This window comes from Heteronotia binoei, chromosome 4, assembly GCF_032191835.1.
Source record: "Heteronotia binoei isolate CCM8104 ecotype False Entrance Well chromosome 4, APGP_CSIRO_Hbin_v1, whole genome shotgun sequence".
In the NCBI taxonomy this organism is placed as follows: Eukaryota; Metazoa; Chordata; class Lepidosauria; order Squamata; family Gekkonidae; genus Heteronotia; species Heteronotia binoei.
Window position 1 is genome coordinate 180,667,252 of NC_083226.1, and position 18,991 is coordinate 180,686,242.

At 48.2% G+C, this 18,991-nt stretch overlaps 1 protein-coding gene and 2 non-coding genes across 3 annotated transcripts in view; all 3 read right to left on the reverse strand.

Annotated features, from left to right (window-relative positions):
• Positions 1-18,991, reverse strand: part of UBAP2 (ubiquitin associated protein 2) — a 201,304-nt gene that overhangs the window by 85,100 nt on the left and 97,213 nt on the right. The window contains exons 10-12 of the mRNA XM_060236247.1: positions 15,124-15,191; positions 8,345-8,534; positions 2,448-2,667 (exon numbers count right to left, since the gene is read on the reverse strand). Coding sequence (XP_060092230.1) covers positions 2,448-2,667; positions 8,345-8,534; positions 15,124-15,191 — 478 coding nt within the window. The remainder of the gene's footprint in view (positions 1-2,447; positions 2,668-8,344; positions 8,535-15,123; positions 15,192-18,991) is intronic.
• Positions 7,125-7,210, reverse strand: LOC132570671 (small nucleolar RNA SNORD121A). Its single transcript, XR_009555370.1, has one exon. It is a non-coding gene; the product is annotated as a small nucleolar RNA SNORD121A (small nucleolar RNA).
• Positions 11,428-11,499, reverse strand: TRNAI-GAU (transfer RNA isoleucine (anticodon GAU)). The gene has a single exon. It is a non-coding gene; the product is annotated as a tRNA-Ile (tRNA).

Below are 18,991 nucleotides of genomic sequence, written 5' to 3' on the forward strand. Positions count from 1 at the left end.
GGGGAGGAAGGGAAAGGAGATTGTGAGCCGCTCTGAGACTCTTCAGAGTGGAGGGCGGGATAGAAATCCAATATCTTCATCTACCTCACAGGGTGCCTGTTGTGGGGGAGGAAGGGAAAGGAGATTGTGAGCCGCTCTGAGACTCTACGGAGTGGAGGGCGGGATATAAATCCAATATCTTCATCTACCGCACAGGGTGTCTGTTGTGGGGGAGGAAGGGAAAGGAGATTGTGAGCCGCTCTGAGACTCTTCAGAGTGGAGGGCGGGATATAAATCCAATATCTTCATCTACCTCACAGGGTGTCTGTTGTGTGGGAGGAAGGGAAAGGAGATTGTGAGCCACTCTGAGACTCTTCGGAGTGGAGGGCGGGATATAAATCCAATATCTTCATCTACTTCACAGGGTGTATGTTGTGGGGGAGGAAGGGAAAGGAGATTGTGAGCCGCTCTGAGACTCTACGGAGTGGAGGGCGGGATATAAATCCAATATCTTCATCTACTTCACAGGGTGTCTGTTGTGGGGGAGGAAGGGAAAGGAGATTGTGAGCCGCTCTGAGACTCTTCGGAGTGGAGGGCGGGATATAAATCCAATATCTTCATCTACTTCACAGGGTGTATGTTGTGGGGGAGGAAGGGAAAGGAGATTGTGAGCCGCTCTGAGACTCTACGGAGTGGAGGGCGGGACATAAATCCAATATCTTCATCTACTTCACAGGGTGTATGTTGTGGGGGAGGAAGGGAAAGGAGATTGTGAGCCGCTCTGAGACTCTTCAGAGTGGAGGGCGGGATAGAAATCCAATATCTTCATCTACCTCACAGGGTGCCTGTTGTGGGGGAGGAAGGGAAAGGAGATTGTGAGCCGCTCTGAGACTCTTCGGAGTGGAGGGTGGGATATAAATCCATTATCTTCATCTACCTCACAGGGTGTCTGTTGTGGGGGAGGAAGGGAAAGGAGATTGTGAGCCGCTCTGAGACTCTTCGGAGTGGAGGGCGGGATATAAATCCAATATCTTCATCTACTTCACAGGGTGTCTGTTGTGGGGGAGGAAGGGAAAGGAGATTGTGAGCCGCTCTGAGACTCTACGGAGTGGAGGGCGGGATATAAATCCAATATCTTCATCTACCTCACAGGGTGTCTGTTGTGGGGGAGGAAGGGAAAGGAGATTGTGAGCCGCTCTGAGACTCTTCAGAGTGGAGGGCGGGATATAAATCCAATATCTTCATCTACCTCACAGGGTGTCTGTTGTGTGGGAGGAAGGGAAAGGAGATTGTGAGCCACTCTGAGACTCTTCGGAGTGGAGGGCGGGATATAAATCCAATATCTTCATCTACTTCACAGGGTGTATGTTGTGGGGGAGGAAGGGAAAGGAGATTGTGAGCCGCTCTGAGACTCTACGGAGTGGAGGGCGGGATATAAATCCAATATCTTCATCTACTTCACAGGGTGTCTGTTGTGGGGGAGGAAGGGAAAGGAGATTGTGAGCCGCTCTGAGACTCTACGGAGTGGAGGGCGGGATATAAATCCAATATCTTCATCTACTTCACAGGGTGTATGTTGTGGGGGAGGAAGGGAAAGGAGATTGTGAGCCGCTCTGAGACTCTTCGGAGTGGAGGGTGGGATATAAATCCACTATCTTCATCCACCTCACAGGGTGTCTGTTGTGGGGGAGGAAGGGAAAGGAGATTGTGAGCCGCTCTGAGACTCTTCGGAGTGAAGGGCGGGATAGAAATCCAATATCTTCTTAATAATTTGTCCGGGGAACTTTGTGAATCATTTTTTACATGCAGGCTTGCTGCCTGCGTAGAAAAGCCCTCTTGAATACTTCAGCTTTGCATAATCTGTGGAAAGCCAAGATAGGATCACAACGAAAGAGGCACGTGCGCAGACGTAAGACCCTGTGTTCTAACACTCATCCGCCGAACATTTTGCTGGAATAAAAGCTCAGTCGGCAAGATACCACTACACTCTTCTTCATTGTTGCTGTAACAGAATGACATTGTAACCCTCTGAAACAGGAACAAAGTTTGCAGAGGTTAGGGAAATGGAGTGTGATCCAAGATACCTGGATTTAAACACCCATTCTCTAATGGGAACTCGCTGGGCTACACACACCGCCTAGCCGGCCTCACACGGTTGTTGTGGGATAAAATGGAGAGCCAGAGTAGTAAAGTGGTCAGCGACAGACTAGGATCAAGGAGGCCCAGGTTCGAATCCCCATTCTGCCATGGAAGCTGCGGCTGGGTGACCTTGGGTCAGTCACGCACACTCAGCCTAACCTACCTCACAGGGTTGTTGTGGGAATAAAATGGGGGAGAGGAGAAGAATGTCAGCCCCTTTGCGTTCCCACTGGGGGGGGGGGGGGAAGCAAGGTATAAACAAAGTAGTTGGCTAAATAAGCAAAATGAACTACTGTCCATTTGAATGACTCGAGTCTTGCAGCACTTACCAAACTGACTGAGGACCGAAGGCTGTGAGACAGAAGGCTTCGCTTCCCAAGATGAGGCGGTGGTTGTGGAAACAGAGGAGGGGTTTGTGCTGGGAGAACCCTGTGAAGTGAACTGACCCAAAGAGGTGGAGGATTTCAGCTGGTCTAGAAACTGAGACCCAGCAGGGGCGGCCAGTTTCGAAGAGCCAAACTCTCCAAATCCGGAACAGAGGACCGAAGGCTGAGGCAGGACAGGAAGGAGAAAAGAAGACAATGTTTCAGTAAATTATAAAGATTTAGAAATCTTATAGTAGTTAACAACCACAGAAATATCTGGTGATTGTGCCAGTCAGGGCCTAAAAAAAGAAGAAGCAGGAACGGAGTTCCAGCTGACTTGGCATCAGAGTGTGTGGCCTAATATGCAAATGAGTTCCTGCTGGGCTTCATCTACCCCAGAAAAAGCCCTGGTGCCAGTTTGTTCTATGCACTGAATCTGAACAGTGACAAATTTCAGCAAATGCTAAAGGCTGGAGATGGTGACTCAAAATGACCCAAATCAGGTAACGGTCAATTCCCCCTCACCCCATCTCCCACTGGAAAGAACTGCAGAGGAGCATGGCCTGTCTTTGTAGAGGATTCATAGAATCATGGAAGGGACCTTCAGGGTCATCTAGTCCAACCCCCTGCACAATGCAGGAAACTCACAAACACCTCCCCCTAAATTCACAAGATCTTCATTGCTGTCAGATGGCCATCTAGCCTCTGCTGAAAAACCTCCAAGGAAGGAGAGCCCACCACCTCCCGAGGAAGCCTGTTTCACTGAGGAACCGCTCTAAACTCACAAATACCTCCCCCTAAATTCACAGGATCTTCATTGTTGTCAGATGGCCATCTGTTTAAAACCTGCAAGGAAGGAGAGCCTATCACCTCCCAAGGAGGAAGCCTGTTCCACTGAGGAATCGCTCTAACAGTCTCAACTTCCTAAAGTTGAGCCGGAAACTCTTTTGATTTAATTCCAACCCACTGGTTCTGGTCCTACCTTCTGGGGACACAGAAAACAATTCCACACCATCCTCTATAGGATAGCCCTTCAAGGACTTGAAGATGGTGATTCTCGTTGACCTGTGGTCGCCTGGGCCCCCTGTATCTCCAGCCATGCGAGGACTGAGTCAGTCCTTCTGTCTGCCAGGAACCGCACAAGGTGAGCACAGCTCCCATCTGCTGCCTTCACCCACCATGCAGACAGATTAACAACTCAGGAGGTGGTTCGGAAAAAGAAGAAAAAGGGAACGTTGTGACTCAGTCCTAGTTTGGCATCCTCTGCAACCTTCTTGTTCATAACTGCACTTTTTAAAAGTGGGGTTTTTGTTGGGGGTTTTATTTGGAGGGGGGAGTGAGAATAGCAAATTTGGGGGGGGGGGGGAGTGAGGAAATGACTTAGGAGCCGACGGGTTTTTCTCACCAATAAGGGTGACTCATTCACTACATAGAAAAAAGTAGGAGTCGAGTAGCACCTTTAAGACCAACAAAGTTTTATTCAGAAGGTAAGCTTTCGTGCGCTAGAAGCACACTTCATCAGTTAACAGGATGGAACAGCAAACAGTCCTGAATACAGAGAAGGTGGGCAAAGAATTAAGTCTGCAAAATCGTGGAAATGTTTGTTAGCAGATTAAAAGAAGCACAATTTGGAGTCCGAACAAAACAGGAGTCAAGTTGGTCTTAAAGGTGCCGCTTGACTCCTGCTTTGTTCAACTACTTCAGACCACCACGGCTGCCCGCGTGGATCTATCGATTTGGAGTCCGGTGATTGTTAGTTTGTTAACTGGACTGCATTAACAAGGGGGCAATATAAGTCAGAATAGCAGATTGACATGTACGTGAAGTGCCATAAATAAGAGACGGCTGTGATGTTAGCTCGGGGTTTAAAATGAGGACATTAGTTTCTCAAGAGGTTTAATGTGTGTTACATGTTTAAATTAAAGCTCTTGAGAAACCAATGCCCTCATTTTAAACCCAGAGCTAACATCCCAGCAGACTCTTATTTATGGCTCTTCACATAGACTTCAATCTGCTATTCTGACCTATATCGCCCCCTTGTTGATGCAGCCCAGTTCACATAAACTAACGATCACCAGACCCCAACTTGTGCTTCTTTTAATCGGCTAACAAACATTTCCACGATTTGGCATACTGATTCACTGCCCGTTCTCTCTAAACTGAGGACTGTTGGCTGTTCCATCCTATTGTCTGACGAAGTGTCTTTCTAGCACATGAAAGCTGAAATTCTGAATAAAACTTCGTTGGTCTTAAAGGTGCATGTGGAGAAACGCCATCTTAGTTAATGTTGGTGCTTCTTGGAAGGGAACATTAAACTACTAAAGCAGGCTTTGGCCTAGCCTCCCTCCATCCCCTCCTCCCTTCCAGAGTTAAACCAGCGCCTCTAGGGGGAAAGCCTCTTAGAGGGGCAGGAAGTTCTTGTGTTCTTTTTATTTGAGTTAGGCGGGAAAAGGCCAGTTCTCAGCTGGCGCTCAAAGGAAGAGGTTGCCAGTGTGGGGGCTCCTGACTGTGGGAGAGGCCTACTCAAGAGGAAAAGGACCCCAGGCAGTCAGACCGAGTAAGTCATCCACAAGGCAGGGCAAGTTTAGACCAGGGACAGTAGGATGCGTTTAAATCCTCCTTTTATTTGTCATGCTGGTTGCTGTGCGGATGCTGTGCTGTGCTAAACTTTGACATGCAACTGTTTTTGTTTTGTTTTTGTTTTCTTTTTCTCTTTTAATTAAATATTTTTACTTTTTTGAATGCTGGCAGTCAAACTCTGTACCACATAGATCCCCAACCGCTTTAGACCACGCTGCTTTATGAAGGGGGCCCCGGGGAAGGGGGAAGGCATGCAGTTGGATAAGGTGCCAATCCTCCAGGGGTTCCCCGAAGAAGTGCTGTGGTCTCTGTGATACCCAAGTACAGGGTGGCAGAGGACCTTGAGGCCTGGCCTCAGAGCTGGAGAGGGGCATTGGGAGTCCTGTTCCTCTCAATCCGAACCCCTAGACTGAGCAGGTGGTGGCAGCGAGCCCAAGTGGCCGAAGGAGAAATAGCTCCCTCCAGGAGTTGGCGACTCAATAGGGAGTTGATGGGACCGGGTCTGAAGGCAGAATCGGGCCGGTTCTGTCACAGTGCACTTAACTCCTACTTTGTTCTACTGCTTCAGACCAACACGGCCGCCCACTTGGATCATTTACTACATGAGAAGTCTTCCAGTGGCAAGGGATATACAGATACATGAGGCTGCTGTACACTGAATCAGACCCTTGGTCCATCAACGTCAGCTTTGTCCACTCAGACTGACAGCAGCTCTCCAATGTCCCGGGCAAAGATCTTTCACATCACCTACTGTTTGAAACTTTTTGAGTAAACACAATTTTACTGATAACATACGGTAACCATATCCATTAATACCTTCTTTTTATCTATCCCATATGCTATTTTCTAGTTCCCCCCTCCCTCCGTTACTTGACTCCCACCGAAGTTATATACTTAAAATACTAACATTTAAAGGTACCCTTAAACCATAAGAACCTATATTCATATTCTACTTTTTTTCTAGTATTATCATTATCAAAAAATTGTCCAATATCCTTTTATATTCCACTCTTCTTCTACATAACATCTAAACTTTTTCCACTCCTTTTCATACACTTCCAAATCATAGTCTCTTAAGATTCTTGTTAGTTTGTCCATCTCACTCCATTGTTATAACTTTTACAATCCAATCCCATTTTCTGGTATTTTTTCTTGCTTCCATAACTGCGCATATAATGTCCTAGCTGCTGAAAGCAAGTACCAGATCAAAGTTCTATCTTCTTTTGGAAATTTTTCCATTTGTAATCCCAATTTAAAAAGTCTCTGCTACTTTCTTGAATTCATATCCCAAGATCTTTGAAATTTCTTGTTGAATCATCTGCCGATACTTTTTCGCTCTTTCACAAGTTCACCACATATGGTAAAAAAGAGCCTTCATGTCTTCTACATTTCCAACATCTGTCTGGCATCTTTTTATTGATCTTTGCCAATTTTTTAGGAGTCATATACCTACTATCAAAGATTTCAGGTTTTCACGGCTGGTAACATCATTAGGGTTTGTAGAATCTTTCGGGATCAAGTGCCGTGTTCTACTGGAGAAAGTTTTCCTTCCAGACGTTTCGTTTTCAGCTGTGGAGAACATCCTCAGTGGCGTTGCAGCCGCAGCAGGCGCTCAGACCTTCTTGGCTGCTGTGCATTGAGTGGGGCCAGGGCTGCTGGAGAGCTGCTATTTGTAGGCTGGAGGGGGTGTGATGAAAGGGCAATTGGTTTGTGGATGTGCCCATTGTTTGGTGGGGCTTCCTGGAAGGGTAGTGATAAGGAAACGGGCTGTTGAATGTGACCATTGTTCTGTGCAGCTCCGGCTGCAACGCCACTGAGGATGTTCTCCGCAGCTGAGAACGAAACGTCTGGAAGGAAAACTTTCTCCAGTAGAACACGGCACTTGAGCCCGAAAGATTCTACAAACCCTAATCATATACCTACTGTTTGAAACTTTTTGAAGGGCAGGAGCGTGACAGTTTTGCTTGTTAGTCTGTCAACTGCCACATATATCATTGGCACTAGGGATGTAAGGGCAGTGGAACTCGGGAGTCATTCTGACAAGGAAGCTGTTCTTTGTGAGGCCGGAAAACTCAGAAGTCATTGATTTCCACATGCAGCAATCAGATATGTGCTTGGAAAGAATACCACATCACGGTCTTCCGGCCCAGCAACGTTCTGCGCTGGGTGAACAAAACTGCTTGATTACTACGTAGAGAGCATCACCTGCTCCCCTCTCCACTCGCAAATACAGGCAGGCCGGTTGAGCAGCTGCCCAGGAACAAGGCAGGAAGCCCAAAAATAGGGTCCTAACAAGCAAAACTGCGATGACAGAGGTTATCCTTTGAAAGGACAACTTTGCTTCTGCGTTCCCATCATATGGGGGGGCACATTAGGATTGCAAGCTTTGGGCTGTGAAATACTTGGAGATTTGGGGGCTGGAGCATGAGGAAGGGAGGGACCTCAGCATCAAACAAGGTCACAGAGTCCACACTCTGCGGCAGGCGTTTCCTCCAGGGGAACGGATCTTGCTTGTCCGGAGATCAGCAGTAAGCATGGCTGCCTATCCCCAGGTGAGGGCAGGGGATCCCCCAGTTTGGAGGCCCTCCCTCTGCTTACAGGGTCGTCAGAAAGCGGGGAGGGAAATGTCTGCTGGGCACTCCATTCTTCCCTATGGAGACCGATTTCCCACAGGGAATAATGGAGAATTGATCCATGGGTATCTGGGGCTCTAGGGGAGTTGTATTTTGAGTTAGAGGCACCAAATAGTCAGCATAACCTCTGATGACTCTCCTCAAAATACTCCCCAAGTTTCAAAAAGATTGGAGCAGGGGTTCGAATTCTGTGAGCCCCCAAAGAAGGTGCCCCTATCCTTCCTTATTCCAAATGGAGGGAAGGCATTTAAAAGGAGCAGGGTCCCTTTCAAGGTGATGGCCAGAACTCCCTTTGGAGTTCAATCACGCTAGCCACACCCTTGCAACTGGCCCCGCCCCCCAAGTCCCCTGGCTCCACCCCCAAAGTCCCCAGATATTTCTTCAGCTGGACTTGGCAACCCTAGCTGTAAGAGCAGGGAAGCTCCAGAGCTCATTGGAGCTTGGCAACCCCAGTGCCTGCACAAACACACACACACACAGAAACACACCAGTATGATGGCAATACAGGACTTCTCCCAATAAGAAATCATCCTGCAGAACCACCTAATATTTCCTCTTCTTTTTTTCAAACGAAGGGAAGACTGCAAAGTCATTAGCAAAAACCACACAAGCATTCAGCGCTTTTAACGAGCCAAAGGGCAGCTTTACCAGGCTCTGCGGAGAAAAGGCGTTAACGGCACCGGCGTTACCAGCTCCTAAGGCCACCGGAGGGTTGTGCTGGGAATTAGTAAACACTAACGCTTGTCCAAAGCCTTGCTGCTGCGCGGACTCGAAGGAGTTGGCCCCCGTTTCTTGGCTGGAAGTCCCGGGCTTCTGAAGCAGCGTCCCCAAATCTATGCTGCAAGAGCAAAAGTGAAGGACAATAAAAATGTGAAATGAACAGCTCTGAAGCTGCCTTACGCTGGATCAGGCCAACAAAAGAGGAAGCTGTGACAATGAAACAACCAATGAAAGCACGAAGCTCACGGCTAAATGCCGCAAATGTTAAATATACTTATGCACACATACAAAACTCATCAAAATGCTATTCAAAATATCACTGTAATTGCAGACACCGTTGCACAACGATAACACTGACTCGAGATGAAACAGACAATGGAAAATGCCGCTCCACTTGCTGAATGTCTCTGTGATTTAAAGAGCTCTACTTTCCTTGTGCAGTCATGTGGAGTTTAATATGTACTTGAATTGTCCCTGAAGTGATCAATAAATTTCAAATGTCCCGAAGTTGGATATCCTAAGTGCAACGGTGGACCGGTAAACAAACTGCTTCCCAGACGAATGCTTCATCAGGCGCTGATCAAATAGAATCACAGAATTGGAAGGGACCTCCAGGGTCATCTAGTCCAACCCCCTGCACAATGCAGGAAACTCACAAACACTTCTCCCTAAATTCACAGGATCCTCATTGCTGTCAGATGGCCATCTAGCCTCTGCTTCAAAACCTCCAAGGAAGGAGAGCCCACCACCTCCTGAGTTGGAAGGGAACTCCAGGGTCATCTAGTCCAACCCCCTGCACAATGCAGGAAACTCACAAACCCCTCCCCCTAAATTCACAGGATCCTCATTGCTGTCAGATGGCCATCTAGCCTCTGCTTCAAAACCTCCAAGGAAGGAGAGCCCACCACCTCCCGAGGAGGAAGCCTGTTCCACTGAGGAATCGCTCTAACTGTCAGGACGTTCTTCCTAACGTTAATCCAGAAACTTTTGATTTAACTTCAACCCACTGGTTCCGGTCCTAACTTCTGGGGCCACAGAAAACAACTCTACACCATCCTCCAGATGACAGCCCTTCAAGTCCTTGAAGATGGTGATCATATCACCTCTCAGCCACTTCCTCTCCAGGCTAAACATCCCCAGTTCCTTCAACCTTTCCTCATAGGACTTGGTCTCCAGATCCCTCACCATCTTTGTTGCCCTCCTCTGGACCCGCTCCAGCTTGTCTATATCCTTCTTAAAACATGGTGCCCAAAACTGAACACAGTACTCCAGGTGAGGTCTTACCACAGCAGAGTAAAGCAATACCATCACATCACGTGATCTGGACACTATACTTCTCTTGATACAGCCCAAAATTGCTTTTGCCTTTTTTAGCCATCGTATCACACTGTTGACTCATGTTCAGCGTATGATCCACTAAGACCCCCTAGATCCTTTTCACACATACTACTACTAAGACAAGTCCCCATCCTATAGCCATGCATTGGATTTTTCCTCCCTAAAAGCTGAACTTTACATTTATCTCTGTTAAAATTCATTTTATGGGTTTTAGTCCACTTTTCCAGCCTGTCAAGGTCATCCTGTATCCTGTGTCTGTCTTCTTCTGTGTTTGCAACCCCTCCCAATTTAGTATCATCTGCAAATTTAATAAGCGTTCCCTCTATTCCTTCATCCAAATCATTGATAAAGATGCTGAACGAAACAGGTCCCAGGACGGATCCTTGAGGCACTCCACTTGTCACTCCTCTCCAAGAGGATGAGGAACCATTCACAAGAACTCTTTGGGTGCGATCTGTCAACCAGTTACAGATCCACCTAACGGTGACAGGATCCAAACCACATTTTACCAACTTGTCAAAAAGGATAGTGTGTGGAACCTTATCAAAAGCCTTACTGAAATCAAGATCTTATCGGATTGTTTTATTGTTTTAATATTGTTTTGTTTACTGTCTATTTTATGCTGTTAGCCACCTTGAGTCTGTATGGAATGGGCAGGATATAAGTATGACGTAAATAAATAATAAATAAATAAATAAGATAAACGATGTCTACAGCATTCCCCTGATCCAGCAAGGTAGTCACTTTCTCAAAAAAAGAGATTAGGTTAGTCTGACATGACTTGTCAGACTAAATTGGGACCAACCAGTGGTACAATCACAGTAACTTTTCGAGTCAGTGTAGCGGTGTTGGCACTTCCAGAAGTCTCAGATGAAGGTCTTTCACATCACCTACAGTCTGATCTTTTTATCAGGAGGTGCCAAGGATTGAACCTGGGACTTCATGTATGCAAAAACTTGGCTACGGAGCCACAGTCCCTCCCTGCAGCCTTTTATGGCTTACCTCGACTCGGTTCATTAACCACACAGGCATCCTTTTGGACTCAGCCTATTCTAATCTGAAATATTCCTTTCCAATTAGTATGGCTGTAAACAGTTTCCAGGAATCCCAGAGAGATCTGACTGTCTTAATTCTCACATGGATGCATGCAGCTGCCTTACACTGAATCAGACCACTGGCCCATCAAGGTCAGTACTGTCCACTCAGACTAGAAGCAGTTCTCCAGCATCTGCCACACCACCTGCTGCCAAATTCTTTAACTCGCAATGCCAGAGATTCAACATGGGACCTTCTGCATGCCAAGCAGATACTCTACCACTGAGGCAGAGCCCTTTCTCCATTAGTCTCCAGGGTCTCAGGCTGAGGTTCTTCACGCCTACTTGCCTGGACCCTTTTTAGTTGGAGATGCGAGGGATTTAACCTAGGACCTTCTGCTTATCAAGCAGATGCTCTACCACTGAGCCACAGCCCCATTCATGGCTCTCCAGGGTCTCAACCTGAGGTTCTTCACGCCTACTTGCCTGGACCCTTTTTAGTTGGAGATGCCGGGGATTGAACCTAGGACCTTCTGCTTACCAAGCAGATGCTCTACCACTGAGCCACAGCCCCATTCATGGCTCTCCAGGGGCTCAAGCTGAGGTTATTCACGCCTACTTGCCTGGACCCTTTTTAGTTGGAGATGCCAGGGATTGAACCTAGGATCTTCTGCTTATCAAGCAGATACTCTACCACTGAGCCACAGCCCCATTCATGGCTCTCCAGGGTCTTGCTGAGGTTCTTCACGCCTACTTGCCTGGACCCTTTTTAGTTGGAGATGGTGGAGATTGAACCTGGGACCTTCTGCTTACCAAGCAGATGCTCTACCACTGAGCCACAGCCCCATTCATGGCCCTCCAGGATCACAAGCGGAAGTTCTTCACGCCTACTTGCCTGGACCCTTTTTAGTTGGAGATACCGGGGATTGAACCTGGGACCTTCTGCTTACCAAGCAGATGCTCTACCACAGCCTATTCATGGCTCTCCAGGGTCTCAAGTGGAGGTTCTTCACACCTACTTGCCTGGACCCTTTTTAGCTGGAGATGCTGGGGATTGAACCTGGGACCTTCTGCTTACCAAGCAGATGCTCTACCACTGAGCCACAGCCCCATTCATGGCTCTTCGGGGTCACAAGCTGAGGTTTTTCACGCCTACTTGCCTGGACCCTTTTTAGTTGGAGATACCGGGGATTGAACCTGGGACCTTCTGCTTACCAAGCAGATGCTCTACCACTGAGCCACAGCCCCATTCATGGCTCTCCAGGGTCTCCAGCTGAGGTTATTCACACCTATTTGCCTGGACCCTTTTTAGCTGGAGATGCCGGGGATTGAACCTTGGACCTTCTGCACGCCAAGCAGATGCTCTACCACTGAGATAATCAGACTTCAAAGGGACTCAAAATACCACAGATCAACCAAATGTCATAACAGGACGTTTGACAGGTGTAGGTAAGAGATGACATCTGTCTCCTGGATGTCCTCGTTCCCGGACCACGCCTCTTTCAGAACATCAAGGGGTCCTCTGGCTTGCCTTCCATACAACAGTTCAAATGGGCTGAACCCGGAACTTTCTTGGGGTACCTCCCTGTACCCGAAGAGCAGGTTGTGGTCCCATCGAACAAAACAAGTAAAATACCCCGAAGAGACTGAAATAAGGAGATCCAGTGAGGCCGTGAGGCGGGCGCTGCTATAACAGGCACCTGCTCGACCCTATTTAATTTGTTTAAAAGGGGGAAAAAAACCCTACCATAACAATGAGGTCTGTAATTAGAAGAGGTGTCAGACTCATTTGTTATGAGGACCGGATCTGAAATAAATGAGACGTAAGCTCTTGGAGGATTAGCTACATCAAGGGGATATGGCCCAATATGCAAAGGGGTTCCTGCTAGAATTCCACCCCTTCAGACACTGAACCATCTTCTCACCGAAACCAGTCTCCTCAGTCGATTTTCAAAGGCTATTTAAAAGAGAAATTCAATAGGCCAATCCATTCGGCAGCAGAAGAGAAAAATCCATTTAATATTGCGCTCATGAAAAGCAACCACCAGTAACAGAGAGAAGGAGAAAAAAAACCAAATGTTTCTAAGAAGCAAAAACAAAGTCTAGATGCATTAAGTGAGCGGGACAAAAAATATATTCTTTAAAGTTCTGGATCAAGAAGGACCGCTATTGGTGGACACTACCAACTTTCTAAAACCAGAAGGGGCTCCATGCCGCTGGTTACACTGCCACACCAGAGGGGTATCCCTTAGTGTGGAACTGTAACCAGTGGCATGGAACCCCTTCTCGTTTTAGAAGGTTGGTAGTGCCCACCAATAGTGGTCCTACTTGGCCACAAACCAAAGGATAAGCAGTCCTGGAATTTCCTAGCAGCTGTGGCGTCCAGCTCAGACCATCTGCAACAGCTGCATATGACCTCATAGGTTTTCAGACTTTTCTTACACAAACCACCTCTGAGCAGGCGTATTGATTTAAAAAGGGCTCAACAAAAACCAAGTCTGAGTTTAAGCTCTTGACAGAGGCACAGCAAGGGTTAAGAGCCCACAGCAAAAGAGTTCAAATCAGATGCGAGGTTGTAACTGAGCACAGAGTCTTTGGACTACTTTCCATTCTCTCCTTTCCCTGCCGGAATCAATTCAGCAGCTCCCTGGACTGGAACAGATCCCTTTCCTCCTCCCTGCCCTCCCCATTCGCCCATGTAACATAAGAGCAGCCCTCCTGGAATCAGACTTGTGGTCCATCCAGTCCAGCGCTCTGTCTCACACGGTGGCCAACCTGGGGTTCCAACAACAAGAAAACAGAGGCCAAGGCCTTAAGTAAGAATCTACGAAGAGCCCTGCTGGGTCAGACCAGAGGTCCATCTAGTCCAGCATCCTGTCTCACACAGTGGTCAATCAGTTCTTCTGGAGAGCCAACAACAGGGCAGAGAGGCCAAGATCTTCATAAGAACATAAGAAGAGCCCTGCTGGATCAGAACAGTAGTCCACTTAGCCCAGCCTCCTGCCTCACACAGTGGCCAACCAGTTCCTCTGCCACAGTGTGTATATGTACGTGTGTATGTATATATATATAAAAAAAAAATTGGCAACTGTGTGACACAGAGTGTCGGACTGGATGAGCCACTGGCCTGATCCAACAGGGCTTCTCTTATGTTCTTATGTGACACAGAGTGTTGGACTGGATGGGCCATTGGCCTGATCCAACATGGCTTCTCTTATGTTCTTATGTGACACAGAGTGTTGGACTGGATGAGCCACTGGCCAGATCCAACATGGATTCTCTTATGTTCTTATGCGACACAGAGTGTTGGACTGGATGGGCCACTGGCCTGATCCAACAGGGCTTCTCTTATGTTCTTATGTGACGCAGAGTGTTGGACTGGATAGGCCATTGGCCTGATCCAACAGGGCTTCTCTTATGTTCTTATGTGACACAGAGTGTTGGACTGGATGAGCCACTGGCCTGATCCAATATGGCTTCTTTTCTGTTCTTATGTGACACAGAGTGTTGGACTGGATGGGCCACTGGCCTGATCCAACAGGGCTTCTCTTATGTTCTTATGTGGCACAGAGTGTTGGACTGGATTGGCCATTGGCCTGATCTAACATGGCTTCTCTTATGTTCTTATGTGACACAGAGTGTTGGACTGGATGGGCCACTGGTCTGATCCAACAGGGCTTCTCTTCTGTTCTTATGTGACACAGAGTGTTGGACTGGATGGGCCATTGGCCTGATCCAACATGGCTTCTCTTATGTTCTTATGTGACACAGAGTGTTGGACTGGATGGGCCACTGGCCTGATCCAACAGGGCTTCTCTTATGTTCTTATGTGACACAGAGTGTTGGACTGGATGGGCCATTGGCCTGATCCAACATGGCTTCTCTTATGTTCTTATGTGACACAGAGTGTTGGACTGGATGGGCCATTGGCCTGATCCAACATGGCTTCTCTTATGTTCTTATGGGACACAGTGTTGGACCGGAGGGGCCATTGGCCTGATCCAACAGGGCTTCTCTTATGTTCTTATGTGACACAGAGTGTTGGACTGGATGGGCCATTGGCCTGATCTAACATGGCTTCTCTTATGTTCTTATGTTTTGTTCATACAGCCCAAAATTACATTTATTTATTTATTTATTTGGGATTTATATCCCGCCCTTCCCACAAGTGGCTCAGGGCGGCTTCCAGTGATAGATCCAACAAAATTGGCCTTTTTAGCCACTGCCCAAAATTGCATTTGCATTTTTAGCAACTGGTAGTTGAGCCCTAAAACCAGGTTGAAGGAATGGCTTCTCCACAGGGAAAGAACAGAGAAAATGGAAGATAGGACGTACCTTTGGCCAGGCGCCACGTGGTTCTCAGCTGGCACAGATGAAGCAGTGAAGACCTTTGTTTCTGAAAGCTGAGATTGGAGGAGACAGAGAAGGCAAAAGAAAAACAACATAAGCTGGGGAAGAGTCGCGGCTCAGGGGAAAAGCAACTGCTTGGCATGCAGGAGATCCCAGGTTCAATCCCTGGCATCACCAGTGACATGGACCAGGCAGCAGGTGACGTGAAAGACCTCTGCCTGAGGCCCTGGGGAGCAGCTGCCAGCCTGAGTAGACAACACTGACCTCAGCGGGTCCATGGTCTGATTCAGTACAAAGCAGCTTCATGTGCATGACCCACCGCGGAAACTTTTTCAGGGGAAGTGAATATTTAGGAGTAATGCTAGAAGCTCCCAGGCTGACTCAGATCAAATACTTGTCGAGAGGAACGAAGCAATATGAAACGCTCTCACAAGAGAGACAGTTATATAAAGCAGCTGCTCAAACTCGGTGGTGAATCAGCCGGCCATTATTTCAGGAAGAGGACTGCCCCAGGGCATGGCTTGGGGAGGAGAACACCTGGGAACCTCATGCAAGCTGCCCTGAGGAACAGTAAAGAAGCAAGAAGAAGAAGATGATAATATTGGATTTATATCCCACCTTCCGCTCCAAACCTCAGAGTCTCAGAGCGTCTCACAATCGCCTTTGCCTTCCTCCCCCACAACAGACACCCTGTGGGCTGGGTGGGGCTGAGAGGGCTCTTCCAAAAGCTGACCTTTCAAGAACAGTTCTGCGAGAGCTATGGCTGACCCAAGGCCATTCCAGCAAGTACAAGGGGAGGAGTGGGGAATCAAACCTGGTTCTCCCAAATAAGAGTTCCTGCACTTAACCACTATGGCTGACCCAAGGCCATCCCAGCAGCTGCAAGTGGAGGAGTGGGGAATCAAACCCGGTTCTCCCACTACGCCAAACTGGCTCTCACAGAAGCTGCCCTTTCAAGGACAATGTGAGGGCTATGGCTAACGCAAGCCCATTTTATCAGCTGCAAGTGGAAGAGTGGGGAATCAAACCCGGTTCTCCCAGATAAAAGTCTGCACACTTAACCACTACACCAAACTGGCTCTATGCTGTATGAACAGAATGCTAAAGGGAAAGGAATGCTGAGACTACACTTGGTGGTTGCATATAGAATCATAGAATTGGAAGGGACCTCCAGGGTCATCTAGTCCAACCCTCTGCACAATGCAGGAAACTCACAAACACCTCCCCCTAAATTCACAGCATCCTCATTGCTGTCAGATGGCCATCTAGCCTCTGTTTAGAAACCTCCAGGGAAGGAGAGCCCACCACCTCCCAAGGAGGAAGCCTGTTCTACTGAGGAACCGCTCTAACTGTCAGGAAGTTCTTCCTAATGTTGAGGTGGAAATTCTTCTGATTTAATTTCAACTTGCTCGTTCTGGTCCTACCTTCTGGGGCCACAGAAAGCAATTCCACACCATCCTCTAGATCAGGAGTGTCAAACATGCAGTTTGGGGGCCGAATCAGGCCCCCAAGCGACTGGCTGCCATCTGCTTCCTTCTCCCTCTCTCTTGCTTCCTTCTGCATCACAGCTTGCTTTGCCACACTTGCTCAGCTGTGCAGGAGCTACAGAGCAAAACCTCTATTTTCTCCATTTGCTGAGGCTCCTCCCTTGAGGAGGAAGTGGAGAGGAATAGCTTGCTTTGCCAGGCTCTCTCAATTGCACAGCAGACCTTCTGAGCCAAACCTCTCTTCCTTCTATCGATTAAGGCTTCCCACTCACCCCAGTTCCTGAGGAAGGAAGGAAAGAGCTTTTGCCCAGTTCCCTGGATCCCATGGGAGAAATACAAAGAAAGCACCTTTTAAGTCCAATGAGTGCTAACGTTTTAAGCATTTTTAAAGTTTTAAAAAATATATATCTCTATTTCTTATAAAATTTATATCTCTGCTACCTAAGCTTAAATAGGTACACACAAGGCCCGGCCCAACATGTCTCGGCGCAACCCGGCATGGTCGGCCCCCCCCCCAAGGTCTCCTTTATGTCAGATCTGGCCCTCATAACAAATGAGTTCAACACCCCTTCAAGTCCTTGAAGATGGTGATCCTATCACCTCTCAGCTGCCTCCTCTCCAGGCTAAACATCCCCAGCTCCTTCAGCCTTTTCTCATAGGACTTGGTCTCCAGACCCCTCATCCTCTATACGACAGCCCTTCAAGTACTCGAAGATGGTGATCCTATCACCTCTCAGCCGCCTCCTCTCCAGGCTAAACATACCCAGTTCCTTCAGCCTTTCCTCATAGGACTTGGTCTCCAGACCCCTCATCCTCTATAGGACAGCCCTTCAAGTACTTGAAGATGGTGATCCTATCACCTCTCAGCCGCCTCCTCCAGGCTAAACATCCCCAGCTCATTCAGCCTTTCCTCATAGGACTTGGTCTCCAGACCCCTCATCCTCTATAGGACAGCCCTTCAAATACTCAAAGATGGAGATCCTGTTTGGTGTAGTGGTTAAGTGTGCGGACTCTTATCTGGGAGAACCGGGTTTGATTCCCCACTCCTCTACTTGCACCTGCTGGAATGGCCTTGGGTCAGCCACAGCTCTGGCAGAGGTTGTCCTTGAAAGGACAGCTGCTGGGAGAGCCCTCTCAGCCCCACCCACCTCACAGGGTGTCTGTTGTGGGGGGAGAAGATATAGGAGATTGTGAGCCGTTCTGAGACTCTTTGGAGTGGAGGGCGGGATATAAATCCAATATCATCACCTCTCAGCAGCCTCCTCTCCAGGCTAAACATCCCCAGCTCCTTCAACCTTTCCTCATAGGACTCGGTCTCCAGACCCCTCACCATCTTTGTCGCCCTCCTCTGGACCTGTTCCAGCTTGTCTATACCCTTCTTAAAATGCCGCACCCAAAACTGAACACAAGACTCCAGTGAAATGGACCAGGTAGCAGGTGATGCGAAAGACCTTTATGAATGAATGAATGAGTGAATGAATGAATGAAGCTGCTCTATATCGAGACAGACAAATGAGCACACGTGATGCTATCTTATACTGAATCAGGCCACTGGTTTGTCAAGGTCAATACGGAATATTCACACTGGCAGTGACTACTGGGTCCCTACTGGCTCCTGGCTGCATTGAATTTTTTCCCACCCCACCAGAAAGGTACAGGGTCGTACCATTACTATAGGGAAGCGTCCCTGACCACGGCGGCAAACTATCAAGAATGAGGCCTCTGATTAAGATCTTTGCCTTTGGTCGCAGAGCATAATCATTAAGGCAGGGGTGTCGAGCATGCAGTCCAGGGGCCGAACCAGGCCCCCGGAGGGCTCCTATCAGGCCCCTGAGCAACTGGCTGTCATCTGCTTCCTTCTCCCTCTCTCTTGCTTCCTGCAAAGAAAGCACCTTTAAGACCAATCAGTGCTAACATTTTAATATATATATTCGTGTTTGTCTGCTACCTTAAACAGGTGCGCACATAGCCTGGCCCGACTGGACATGGCTGGGCCCCTCAAGGTCTCATTTATGTCAGATCCAGCCCTCGTAACAACCGAGTTCGACATTCCTGCATTAAGGCATCCAGCCTCACGTGGTTGGTGGCCACCGAGCTGACAACAGGGCGGAGAGGCCGAAGCCTTCCCCTGAAGCTGCCTCCTGGCCCTGGGATTCAGAGGTTTTGGGTTTCCTTCCATGTGTCCCTAGACACTGCCTATTGTCTACGGGCAGCTATCTGTTGGCTATCCCACCACTCAATTTATGTCAGATCTGGCCCTCATAACAAATGAGTTTGACACCCCTTCAAGTCCTTGAAGATGGTGATCCTATCACCTCTCAGCCGCCTCCTCTCCAGGCTAAACATCCCCAGCTCCTTCAGCCTTT